Source organism: Primulina eburnea, chromosome 9, assembly GCF_022965805.1.
Source record: "Primulina eburnea isolate SZY01 chromosome 9, ASM2296580v1, whole genome shotgun sequence".
Classification (NCBI taxonomy): Eukaryota; Viridiplantae; Streptophyta; class Magnoliopsida; order Lamiales; family Gesneriaceae; genus Primulina; species Primulina eburnea.
Genome location: NC_133109.1, coordinates 26,154,854 through 26,168,894, shown reverse-complemented (window position 1 = coordinate 26,168,894; position 14,041 = coordinate 26,154,854). Strand labels below are relative to the sequence as shown.

Sequence of the window (14,041 nt, the reverse complement as noted above, 5' to 3'; positions counted from 1 at the left end):
CATGATTGATTTGTTTACACCCTTGTATCCAATTCATGGCTAAGTCTTACCATGATTTAAGTTGAGCATTGAGGTCACTATGAGCTCTTTAAATATGTACGTATAGTTGTTGCTTTATTGATCATTCAACAGGAATGATAGAGGAGATGCACATGGCATTTGACACCTTAGAGGAAATTTGATTTAAAAGATGAAATTATTCAACCATGTTTACAAATGTTAAGACACGTGACGTAAGAATCCAGTGGCTACAGTCGATATTGGCGATGTGTAAAGTTGGTGGATGTAACCTTCAAACTGATACGTAGAAGCGACATAATGGGATTCATGCAGTCGTTGGTGCCAACATAATCATTTGTTTATTGGTCGGCCACCGGAATTCAAACATGGGGAGTTTTTGCAATTCCGAAAGGAAATAAAAAATGAAAAGCACCCTTTTTATTGCAAACTCCAGCTATGTATAAACCCAAACACAGTTTAGAACCAACCAATCTCCAGTTCAAGAATTTACATTGTGCAAAAAATGACTAATGGACACGAAATGAATTATATGCTCCACGCGAACAAGTATCTGAGTTCTACCAAAACTTTTCTTACACATAAATCAAGAAAAACCGACACTGTACACATACCCGGAAGAGTTGTCTTTCTCTTGGCCAGCATTTTGCCTTTGGCCTGGTTTGGTGTATTGAATTGGCAGAGGGAAGTTTCTTGTTGTACAGATCAGTGAATGAATGATGGAGAGGTTCAGCCACGGCGGATCATAAGATTGCCACTTGACTATTTGGATACGAGAGGGAGAAGAAACAGTTGGTTGATGAATTGGACGTTGGGTTTTGGAGTTCCGGGCAAGGTTCGGGTGATACATTAGTCGATGATCCCTCGACGTTGGAGCACACCCACGAAGTGGATGAGCTGGAAGAGACAGAGAATGATATGTTGAATAAACATATAGAAGTGAAGGGAGATTCATTTATTCCCACAAAGATACCGGCTGTACTAATATTTACACCAACAATGTTCTCGAAGGTAATTTCACTGACCACAGGCAGGGCATTGGGATCGAATTTGTCATCCGGGTGTGAATCACACTGACCTGTTGCCTTGATTCCTTCCTGTATATTTTCCATGTAAGCATCTGATACATATATTCCTTTGATATAGCCGCCTCTTCCTCTCGCTGTCTTTAGCTGAATTCCTGTCAACGAGTCCTGCATGTCAAGGTGCTCCGCCAATACATTTGAAATGCCGCCAGACATTTCGCTGCCAAGTGCAATTCCCGATCCTGAAGAAGACTTCAGGCGAAGCCCCCGAATATGGACATTGCTGGTTGGTTTCCCATATGATATTCCATACTCATCCCAACCACTTTTAAGCGCAACTGCATCATATCCGGTGCTAATGTTGCTGTTCTCAATGCACACATGCTCACAAGAATCTGGATTTGAAAAGATATGTCTAAGATTCTGTGTACAACAATTAAGTCACTATGACTAGCCAACACATGAAATATAAAAATAGTTGTGATATTACAACATTAGAAATATTAAAGGATGAAAGGCCAGCATGCCATACTCAGATAAACTAAGATCAGCAAGGATCGACTCAAAATTCAAAATCCACACCGCAAGGTACGAGCCATGAATTAGTTGACAGACCTGGAACTATCCCACTGGTGTGTGGAGACTCGGGTGGAGAATATACTGTAATGTTCTGAACCAGCAAGTATCTGCATTACAGAACAGAGAAACAAAAAATATGTCTTGCAATCAAAGCATATCAAACACAGCATATTGAATTTCATGCGAACAGAGAAACAAAAAAAAATGTCTTGCAATCAAAGCATATCAAACACAGCATATTGAATTTCATGCGTTTAACTGGCACGCACCTGCAATAAACTGGATGTATATTCCAAGCAGGTGGATTTAAGAAGGTCAAGTTCGATATCAAAACATTGTCGGAGCCGATCAATTCTATTAAATGTGGTCGACTGTAATTTAAGGACTGTGCATCCACTTGTTTCCACCAAACCGAACCCTGACCATCAATAGTTCCATTATTACCTGCTTGGACGGTAAGAGCACTAAATTACTATAAGAATGGCAATACTTCTAATGGTGTGAGAACACAAATAGTAGCAAATGGATCAGTTTCAGGCATAACTTCATTACCTGTTATAACGACGTCAGTTAAATTATGTCCCATGATCAAGCTGCCATATCTGTTACCGGGTATCTCAAGGCCCCGACCATAAGAAGGTAAGGGTCCAACAACATCCCAATGGCTAAAATCCTGCAAAGATACTCGTTAAAAGTTCAACAGAGCACATACTCCCAGATTACCAGGTAACTTAGCTGCTGTCATGATAGCAAGGTACGAATTTTCATAGTAAGGTGATCACCTGAGAGGCGAGAAGAACGGCATCTTTTTCAAGGAAAAGAGTAAGATGGCTGGTGAGATTGATGCATCCGATAACCCAACGGCCAGGTGGAACATACAGCTGTGCACCCCCCTTGTCAACGAAGGACCTCAGATAGAAAATAGCATTCTGAAATGCTAAAGTATTTAAAGTTTTCCCATCTCCTACCGCCCCAAATTCGGAAACAGAGACGCTGTGAGGTCTGGGAATCATCGGCCAAGTAGCCTTGCATTCTCCATTATATTCTGCTGCATAACTCGAAACCAGGAGTAGAAGCAAAACTACCTGAGAAGAAAGGAGTAACAAAGAAACAGACCGTTCATCAAACCTTAAAGCCATACTCGATACAAGCTTGAAATTTGCAAGAATAAGGCCCCTAATAAATTGTTTGCATATACTCGCTAAGAGCCCAGAAGTAGCTCAATCATCCACATTACAGATTAAGAGAACAAAAATCAATGTTAGGCTAGAACATCGATAACAATTTTAGTCCCGTCACTGCTACTTACAAATAAAGCACTGTTAGATCTAGAGTCCAAGAATTAAGCGTCTATTACAGACAATGTAGACAGATCAACCAGCATCCTTACTCAGAACGTTGAAGATCAACCCCCATTCGAAGTAAAATGTCGACTGAAGTAAAAAAATGGACACTTCACCGAACAAAAAAGATCGAAAACAATCCGATCAAGAAAACAAAATAAGCAAGAAACAACAGAACAGCAGTTCAAGTTAAGATTAATATGGTCTTCCAAATAGTATTCTACGAAATTTAAAGCTTAATCCAACACATCTCACGGACAAGATTTACTTTTTGCAGGATTCCCACATTCCCACAAAGCCAAAACACTAGTACTGGATCCAAGGAACTTATTAAAGAAACCCACAACCAAAAAACTTCAACCACAAAAAAAACTTACATTAATCAACTAAAGAAAGCAAAAATACAAAACGAATTATAACGTACTTACTATCCTCTTCATGTCTCTCTTCTTCAATACCTCATTCGAAGACACCCTCGCCAAGAAGCTTTGACTCCACACTAAGCTCAAAACGGAAAAGTAAGCACAAAGAAGGAAGAAGAAAGGAAACTGGCTGTGATTGAATGATGATGAGTGGCAATTAAGGAGGAAAAAATAAACAAAAAATAACGAACGGTAAATGAAAAGGACAGCACATAATGAGAAATAGACAGCTCTTGCTTGGTTATATATTATTGTGTTGACGCAACATAAAAAATGGAATTTGGTTCACCTGGGATTCAATCAACACTAAGTGAGATTAATTTACATAATTATGAATCATTAATCCCCTCCGTAAGGGTTTTGCCCATTGGTTGTTTGCCGACACTAAGCTCACGACTTCTTGTTTTCTTTGCATATGTAATAATATTATTTTCCACTTGATCCATCATTTTCTTTAACATGACTTTAAAAAATATCTAATTTAGGTGAAAGTAATTGACTCATGAAAGCAATTACTACCCTTTAAAATTTTAAATTACGTCATTATCATAAGTCACAACTAAAGCAGCATACGTTCAAATTTTCGAACGAGCTACAAAATAGTGTAATTATTGAAAATAAGACTATATAGAGCGTTTATATCGAAATTTTAAGCTATTTTTAAAATTTATGTTCGACAATAAATGTGAAATACTCAACGTGACTAACTAAAATATGAACCCATCCAAAACTACTAAAGTCTTAGGACCTCACTATTGCATAATGATGAATTTTTATATGAGTAACTAGGCAAGTTTTGGTATTTTCTTTTTTTACTTTTGTAAGAGTTGTGAGTTTTTTTCAAAAAATATATGGATAAAATCTATAAATGTTCATATTTAATGAATAATATAGGTACCAAAACTATTAATTAATAAACATAAAATAAAGAAGGAGACAAATGGAATTATTTTATTTTTTTTTTAAAAAAGAAAAGAATTAGAATGTGGAAGAGAGATAGGAGCCAGGCAAGAAGTGACTGATGTATGGGGAAATGCTAGGCTGGCATGAGTGTCTTTGCCAGATCACAGCCCCACAGGAATACCCAAAGCCGTTAGTCTCCTCTGTCCTCACATCGCTTCCCTTGTTTTCTTGCCTTTTAATAATCATCTCAATTTCACTTCAACCTCCAATCATTCTCGTTTCCATGTCCATACAATGGTTAATAAGGACAAATTTACTTTTACCAAATTCTGAAAATTAGACAAATAAATAAACTGAAGGTCAATTTTTGATATCCATGGTCTCTTGTGAGACGGTCTCACGAATATTTATCTGTGAGACGGGTCAACCCTACCGATATTCACAATAAAAAGTAATAATTTTAGCATAAAAAGTAATATTTTTTCATGGATGACCCAAATAATAGATCATTCTCACAAAATACGATCCATGAGACCGTCTCACACAAGTTTTTATCAAAATTAATTAACCGTGGAAGCTATATGTTTTAAGCACGAAGGATAAGTACCAAAACGGTGGTTTCCCTTTTTATTGCATGGTAAAAGACAACGGCGCTCACTTCAATTAACTTTTTTTTAACAAAGGAAAAGGAAAAGGGATTCGAACCTTATTGTAATGGTAAGAGACCGACGGTAAGATCGACTCGACTACAAGCTCGGTACGCAATAAAAGAAGGAATTCTATAGTGTCTTAGAAAAGTTAAAAAATGAAAATTTAATATTATATAATAATTATAGTGATGTCCGTACGAGTGTGGGAGGCTAAAGAATGTGGCATGGATATGGAGGAATCTCTCATCTCTTAATTAGCAATAGCGATGTAAAAGAATGTCAAGTTTCTTCAGGTGAGAAATTAATCTGAACTTTCAATATATATATGTTTTAATTTAATTTAACTGCATTTGATGGGATGGGGTGTTTCTTAAATCTGACGTGACTTCCAACCTTGGTGTAAATGATTTGATATCTACAAGTAAACAAGCGACATACTCAAGTAAACAAAAAAATGTAAAAAATATGAAAACCTATGAACTGTTAATATGTTAAAAATGAAAAACTGAGCTTTCGTAGATGGAGAGCTCTGGATACATTGGCGTAGCCATAAATATGGCTATGTTCGAGTTAGAATTTTAAACTCTAAAATATTTTAATATATTAAATTGATCTATCAGAGTTAATATCATATTATTTCAAAATTATACAAAATTTACATATAAATTTTTTTAAAAAAAAAAATTAGACCACCCGAGCTTATAATTTCATGTGGCTCCGCCACTGTCTGAATACATGTGTCAATTATTATTTTTCCTTTATATGTTGAATCTTTCGTTACAGATAATGTTCAACGTTGATACTCCATGAATGATTTTGGACCCCCGGCTCATCTCTGGTCAAGGTAGAAGGCCTATAACAGGCTTAGGTACTCTCTTATAAATATCAGGTTTAAGTGTCTAATCTATTCATTCACTATATTGATTTGTAACATCATCCTTGGTTGCTCTCTTGCTCTATTCGCAGTATCTAACTTGAGCATCGGAGGGACTACGTCGGGACAACCTTTCGGCCCTCTTCAAATGGTCTCTTTTGTGATTTCAGACCTAGAATAAATTCGAGTTCTGTATTCGAACGAGTATCATCTGCTGGAACCGAACCTAAATTTTCAGTGAGTATCAAACGTCTCAAGGACTTGTTGTGTGCTCTATGCTCCTAAGCTGTGTTTATTTACAAGGAAGGAACATTTCTGGACGGATTTAATGTACTATATTGAGGAAAGAATTCGATGTGTACACATATATCATAAACAAGCGAGGGGGCCTCCTCGTGTCCAACCTGAGTTACATGTATTGATCAAAACTAATTAATTTGTTGAAATATTATTTAAAATGTGAAAAATATTTGTGTTGAAAATGTGAATGTTGAATGTTGAAAAATAGGTGTTGAATATTGAAAATTAGTGTGTGATGATATAGGTAATGATGTATTTTATTTTTGGATTATGTGTAAAGATTTCCTATAAATAGATCTCTCATTTGTGAAGAAAATCACAATTGAGTAGAGAGAAAAATATTATAAAGTGTGTTGGTTGGTAAATTTTGAGTGTTTGAGATTTTTACTTTTTACCATAAATTTTTACTTTTTTACAACACGTTATCAGCACGAAGCTCTAAAAGTCCTACATATTTTTCCAAGCTCCAAACAGAAGAAAAAGGTAACAAAAGTAATTATATTTATTTTACTGTTATTTGTTTATTGTGTATTTATTTAATATACAATATAATGTTATTATTAGAAATAATAAAAATAAATTTTTCATAAACTTGTTATAAATCCTGGGAGGATGTTAAGACGACATCCCACACTCCCGGCAAGGGATACGACAAGTATAAAAGCCTATAAAGTTTTTTAAACAAAATAAATTATGACAGTCGTTATAATATTATGATATGATATATATAATTATTTAAACATGTCTAATATTATATATACCATATTATTACCATAAAATTATACAAATACATACATTTATTCTTTTATTCACCAACGGTCATAAACGGTAACAAAACGGCTAGTTTTTGCCCTATAAATATGATCTCTCAAACTCATTCAATCACCCCAACTTTCTCTTCTTCTCTAAAAATTATTCTTCATCAAATTTTCGGAGAAAAAAAAAGAAGATGTCTTTCGCAAGGTTATTTTTAATTATTTTAGTTATCATACTCACGAGTCTTGTATTTATCGGAGAATATCCTCCTCGTGTGTTTTCTTTATTTTTACGAATACTTGTACTTGTTGTTTATCCATTACTTTGTATTGCAATATTCATTAACTAATAAAATGCATCGTGATTTTTAGTACCACCATGGCAAACTTGACAAAGCTCGAATTCATCGCTCTTGACATTACTGGGAAAAATTATATGCCATGGACTCTCGATGTAGAAATGCATCTTGAGTCATTAGGTCTAAATGAGACCATAAAAGAAAATGGCATATGCACATCACAAGAAAAGGCAAGAGCCATGATATTTTTGCGTCGACATCTCGACGATGGATTAAAATGTGAATATATGACTGAAAAAGATCATATGGCTTTATGGAAGGGATTAAAAGAAAGATTCGAACATATAAGGGAAGTTATACTTCCGATCGCTAGGGATGAATGGAATACGTTAAGATTCCAAGACTTTAAAAAAGTCAGCGATTACAACTCGGCGATGTATAGAATAATCTCGCAGTTGAAATTTTGTGGGCACGAGATTACAGAATTGGAAAAGCTTGAGAAAACATTTTCCACTTTTCACGCATCGAATATAACTCTACAACAACAATATAGAGTGCGTGGATTTTTGAGATATTCTGAACTTATCGCCTGTCTCCTTGTGGCGGAAAAGAATAACGAGCTATTAATGAGAAATCATCAGGCACGACCTACTGGTTCAACGGCATTTCTTGAAGCAAATGTCGTAAGCAAAAATGAATTTAAATCTGGCAACCAAAATCAAAGTTATAGACAAGATTTTGGTCGAGGACGAAATCGAGGTCGTGGTCGTGGTCGTGGACGCGGCCGTGGTTTTGAAAATAATCGAGATAGTTACTTCAATAACTCATCTCAAACGAACGTCCCAAATCATCCACCGAAAAGGCATCAAGAGAATATGAGTGTAAATGAAAATCACTCAAAAAGATTTGAAAGTTCTTGTTTCAGATGTGGTACTCCAGGACATTGGTCCCGTATTTGTCGAGCCCCTGAGCACCTTTGCAAACTTTATAAAGAATCAATAAAGGGGAAAGAAAAGGAGACCAACTTCGCTGAAAACAGTGAACCTTTGAGTAATTCAACTCATTTTGATGCTGGAGATTTTCTGATTGATTTCTCAAAGGGTGGAATAAATATGTAAAACATTTTATTTTTCATGTAATTGTATGATAATATTTTATCGTGTGTTATATTTTGGCATATGTATTGTATTGTATTTTTATAAATGTATTGTCAGTAATTTTATTTCATTGCATATTTTTTTGAAGTTCAAATATGGAAAATACTATGAACAAAGATGAAGTTTGCATACCTGATAGTGGTACAACGCACACTATCCTCCGAGATAAAAGATATTTCTTGGAACTAAAACCAACAAAAACAATGGTGAATATAATATCAGGTCCTGTAGACTTGATTAAAGGTTGTGGTAAAGCACAATTTTTGTTACCTAATGGTACAAAATTTTTGATCAATGATGCTTTATATTCACCACAATCGAAAAGAAATTTGTTGAGTTTTAATGATATATATTCCCATGGGTATGATACTCAAACAATGAATGAAGGGAATGAGAAATATATGTGTCTTACCACATATAAATCAGGAAAGAAATATGTAGTTGAAAAACTACCAATGCTACCTACTGGATTGCATTATACATATATAAGTCCAATTGAATCAAACATGGTAGTTGATAATTCTTCAATACTGATCAATTGGCATGATCGATTAGGACATCCTGGTTCAACAATGATGCGAAGAATTATAGAAAATACACATGGTCATCCATTGAAAGACCAGAAGATCTTTCAGAATAATAAGTTTCAATGTAAAGCATGTTCTCTCGGAAAACTTATTATAAGACCATCACCAACCAAAATCCAAACTGAATCACCAATGTTTCTTGAACGTATTCACGGTGATATTTGTGGACCAATCCATCCACCATGTGGACCATTCAGATACTTTATGGTATTGATTGATGCCTCCAGCAGATGGTCACATGTATGTTTATTGTCAACTCGAAATGTTGCATTTGCAAGATTACTTGCTCAAATAATAAAATTGAGGAATCAATTTCCCGATTATACAATCAAGAAAATTAGACTTGATAATGCTGGTGAATTTACTTCCCAGACTTTCAATGATTATTGTATGTCTATGGGAATCATTGTTGAGCATCCTGTTGCTCATGTACATACACAGAATGGATTGGCTGAATCATTGATTAAACGTCTGCAAATGATTGCTAGACCAATGATTATGAAAACAAAGCTCCCTATTTCTATATGGGGACATGCAATTTTACATGCTGCTGCATTAATTCGTATCAGACCAAGTGCATATCATAAATACTCCCCATTGCAGCTTGCATTTGGTAAAGAACCAGACATTTCTCATCTGAGAATTTTTGGATGTATGGTGTATGTGCCTATTGCACCACCACAACGAAAGAAAATGGGACCTCAGAGAAAGGTTGGAATTTATATCGGTTATGATAGTCCATCAATCATTCGATATCTTGAACCTCAGACAGGCGACGTGTTCACAGCACGTTTTGCTGATTGTCATTTTAATGAGGAAATCTTCCCAATGTTAGGGGGAGAACAGAAACATACCGAAAAGGAAATTACGTGGTATGTATCATCATTGTTACATATGGATCCAAGAACAAAACAATGTGAAAATGATGTACAACAAATTGTACACTTGCAAAGAATAGCAAATCAAATACCAGATGCATTTGCAGACACAAAAGGGGTAACTAAATCATATATACATGCTGCAAATGCCCCTGCTCGAATTGAAATTCCAAAGAAACAAATTGAAAATACTCATGATGTCATTAAACGCCTGAAGCGTGGAAGGCCAGTCGGTTCCAAGGATAAAAATCCTCGAAAAAGAAAATTCATAGAGAAACACGATGATCACAAAATAGAGAATGATGTTCCTGAAGAAACACATGATGATCACAAAATAGATAATGATGTTCCTGAAGAAACACATGATGATGAAAATGTTCTGTCAGAACCACAAATTGACGAGAATCGTGAAATATCTATCAATTACATTAATACTGGAAAAATATGGAATCGAAAAGATATAGAAGAAATTGATGATATATTTTCTTATAATGTGGCAATCGACATCATAAATGATAATGAAGATCATGAACCAAAATCTTTTGGTGAATGTAAAAATCGACAGGATTGGGTAAAATGGAAAGATGCTATCCAGGTTGAATTGGATTCGCTAAATAAACGTAATGTTTTTGGACCTATAGTCCTTACACCTGAAGGTGTAAAACCTGTTGGATACAAATGGGTTTTTATTCGAAAGCGAAATGAGAAAAATGAAATAGTAAGATATAAAGCTCGACTTGTTGCACAAGGTTTTTCTCAAAGGCCTGGAATTGATTATGAAGAAACGTATTCTCCCGTGATGGATGCAATTACGTTTCGGTATTTGATTAGCTTGGCGGTATCTGAAAATTTAGAAATGCGTCTTATGGATGTTGTTACAGCTTACTTATATGGATCACTTGATAGTAATATATATATGAAAATCCCTGAAGGATTTAAGATGCCTGAAGCACAAAGTTCAAAACCCAGGGAATGTTATTCTGTGAAATTACAAAGATCATTATATGGGTTAAAGCAATCAGGTCGAATGTGGTATAATCGACTAAATGATCACTTGATGAAAAAGGGATATGTAAATAATTCAATATGCCCTTGTGTTTTCATTAAGAAAACAACATCCGGATGCGTAATTATTGTTGTATATGTTGATGATTTAAACATCGTTGGAACGAATAAGGAAATTCAAGAAGTTGTGTCATACTTGAAGGAAGAATTTGAAATGAAGGATCTTGGAAAAACCAAGTATTGTCTGGGTTTACAAATTGAACAAAAAGAATGTGGAATGTTTGTTCACCAGACAAATTATACAGAAAAGATCCTTAAACGTTTTAATATGGATAAAGCAAATCCTTTAAGTACTCCAATGGTTGTTAGATCATTAAACATAGAAAAGGATCCATTCCGTCCATGTGAAGATGATGAAGATATTCTTGGTCCAGAAGTACCATATCTAAGTGCCATCGGTGCCCTTATGTACCTTACAAATTGTACAAGGCCTGATATATCTTTTGCCGTAAATCTGTTGGCAAGATTTAGCACATATCCAACAAAGAGACACTGGAACGGAATTAAACATATATTCCGTTATCTACGAGGAACGACAAACTTGGGACTTTTGTATTCAAAAGATGCTAATTCAAGTATGATTGGTTATGCTGATGCTGGATACTTATCTGATCCACACAAGGCACGTTCCCAAACTGGATATGTATTTACTCGTGGAGGCACTGCAATTTCTTGGCGTTCACAGAAACAAACGCTCGTAACTACTTCATCAAATCATGCTGAGATTATTGCACTACATGAAGCAAGTCGTGAATGTGTGTGGTTAAAATCAATGACCCAACATATCCAAATCTCATGCGGATTATCATTCGATGAGAAACCTGTGATACTATATGAAGATAATGCTGCATGTGTTGCTCAAATGAAAGAAGGATACATAAAAAGCGTCAGAACTAAACATATTCCTCCTAAGTTCTTCGCATTCACCAAGGAGCTTGAGAAGAATAAATGTATTGATGTTCGTCACATTCAATCAAGTGAAAACTCATCAGATCTCTTCACAAAGGCACTTCCTACGTCAATATTCAGAAAGCACATATATAATATTGGGATGCGCAATCTACGAAATTTGTGAAGAATTGTTCATGTCAACATCAGGGGGAGTTTACGTGACTGCACTCTTTTTCCCTTACTATGGTTTTTATCCCAATGGGTTTTTCCAAGTAAGGTTTTTAACGAGGCAGTACAAAACACGTAATGAAGACATCATCGTATCATGATCATCATCACAAGGGGGAGTGTTGAAATATTATTTAAAATGTGAAAAATATTTGTGTTGAAAATGTGAATGTTGAATGTTGAAAAATAGGTGTTGAATATTGAAAATTAGTGTGTGATGATGTAGGTAATGATGTATTTTATTTTTGGATTATGTGTAAAGATTTCCTATAAATAGATCTCTCATTTGTGAAGAAAATCACAATTGAGTAGAGAGAAAAATATTATAAAGTGTGTTGGTTGGTAAATTTTGAGTGTTTGAGATTTTTACTTTTTACCATAAATTTTTACTTTTTTACAACATAATTGACTATTTATTTGAATTGTTGAGTGAAGCTTAAAAACGCAGCTGTGGTTTGTCCCCACTTTCGAGAAAAAAAGGAGGATGCGCGTGAGCATCCAATGGTAAAGACCCACCTACCACATGCTAATATTATTAATCATTTCACTTTTTTTCTTTTCTTTTTCGACTGTCTTAAATATATATTAAAGTTTCAAATTTTCATATCACTTTTTTCTTGTTTTTTTTTAATAATATACGTCTATTATATAAGTCTGGTAAAACGTGCTATATTTTTTGAATGAAATAAATAAAGAAAAAATATAATTTCTTTGTAAACTTTGTCTTTTCAATTACTTTCTTAATATATGTGAAAAACTATACAAGTCTATCTATTTGGGATGGATGAAGTATCTTTTTATATCATTATCCGAAACAGAGAAATTGGTAAATAACTTCGGTCAACTCTTTTTTTTAAGAAGCTGACCTCCTCAAGTGTATTTGAAATATACTTTAGAAGGTCATTTTCTTAAAAAAAAGTTGACCGAGGTTAAAAAATAAAATACCCATATGAGAAATATGATTCTTATACATTTATTTGTGCGTGATTTTTTTTTTTAAAGTGGTAAACTTCTTAAATATTGTTAGGTGTCTTGTGTAATTCTGCCTTTGTTTTTGAATGAATAGATGGCACCTGTCCACCAAAGACTTGCAAAAAAATAAGGCTAAAATGGATTGTTTTTATAATCACAATTCCTGAATGCGAGTTTTCTAGAAAACTATGTTCCATTACATTAGGCCATGTCCAAGGGGCGGAAACCTCGCACGTGGAATTTTCCGCGTATACCGGCGTGCCCCTCCCGGTGAATTTCACGGCAAAAATTTGTGTGAAACGGTCTCACGGGTCATAATTGTGAGACGGATCTCTTATTTGGGTCATCTATGAATAAGTATTATTTTTTATGCTAAGAGTATTAATTTTTTTATTGTGAATATAGGTAGGGTTGACCCGTCTCACAGAATAAGATCCGTGAGACGGTCTCACATGAGACTCACTCGAATTTCACACCCTTTTCTTTTATTTTTTAATTTAATATTAAATCAACTGTTAGATAAAAATAAAAAATAAATAAATAATAGTTGGAATGATATGGCCGATCAACAGCATAATCAATCACAACCTTTAAAAAAAAATTAGAAATTTTTTTTCTAGAAATCATAAAAAATCGAAATATTGAAAAAAAAATTAATTTTTTTTGAAAAAAATTTAAAAACACATCAATTACCATATTTTGAAAATTCAACATACTCATACAAACTAACCTCATTACACCTTCGAAAAACCACAGTTTCTTCCACTTTCACTTCAAAAATCAAACGCTTTTCCTCTTTCGTTCTTTTAAATCCAAAGGTAAAAATGGATCCATGGAAAAAGGATGATTACACTACTAGTTCATCAAATTATTCTCGATTCAATTCTCGATAATCTGACGACCAAATGTTGAGTTTTACTTTTAACCAAATGTTTCTCTTGTTATAATTTATCTTTTTAGTTAGTTCTATGAGTTATTATGTTTTTGTTTTCTCTCATTTTAGGTGATATGTTAGAAATGTTTGAATGTAGATTCAACTGTTGGACTTATATGTAAATAATTATATATCATATTCTGTCAAATAAAATTAAAACC

At 34.3% G+C, this 14,041-nt stretch overlaps 1 protein-coding gene across 2 annotated transcripts; it reads right to left on the bottom strand.

The window, feature by feature from the left end:
* Positions 1-416: 416 nt before the first annotated feature.
* LOC140841395 (probable polygalacturonase) lies at positions 417-3,555 on the bottom strand. 2 transcript variants are annotated; one of them, XM_073208772.1, is made up of 6 exons: positions 3,394-3,555; positions 2,405-2,707; positions 2,175-2,295; positions 1,892-2,066; positions 1,659-1,729; positions 417-1,438 (listed from the first exon to the last, which is right to left on the bottom strand). In XM_073208772.1, exons 1-6 carry the CDS (start codon positions 3,403-3,405, stop codon positions 762-764), a joined length of 1,359 nt encoding a protein of 452 aa, XP_073064873.1. In that variant the 5' UTR covers positions 3,406-3,555; the 3' UTR covers positions 417-761. The 2 variants fall into 2 exon arrangements, with proteins under 2 accessions (XP_073064873.1, XP_073064874.1); XM_073208773.1 differs by having other exon boundaries at positions 3,390-3,553.
* Positions 3,556-14,041: the final 10,486 nt, after the last annotated feature.

Excerpts from the sequence above, each read along its gene's own strand:
- LOC140841395 (XM_073208772.1), bottom strand. Across the intron at positions 2,296-2,404 it reads CCGTTCTTCTCGCCTCTCAG|GATTTTAGCCATTGGGATGT; the intron begins GTGATCACCTTA and ends GTATCTTTGCAG. Across the intron at positions 2,067-2,174 it reads AACTGACGTCGTTATAACAG|GTAATAATGGAACTATTGAT; the intron begins GTAATGAAGTTA and ends CCGTCCAAGCAG.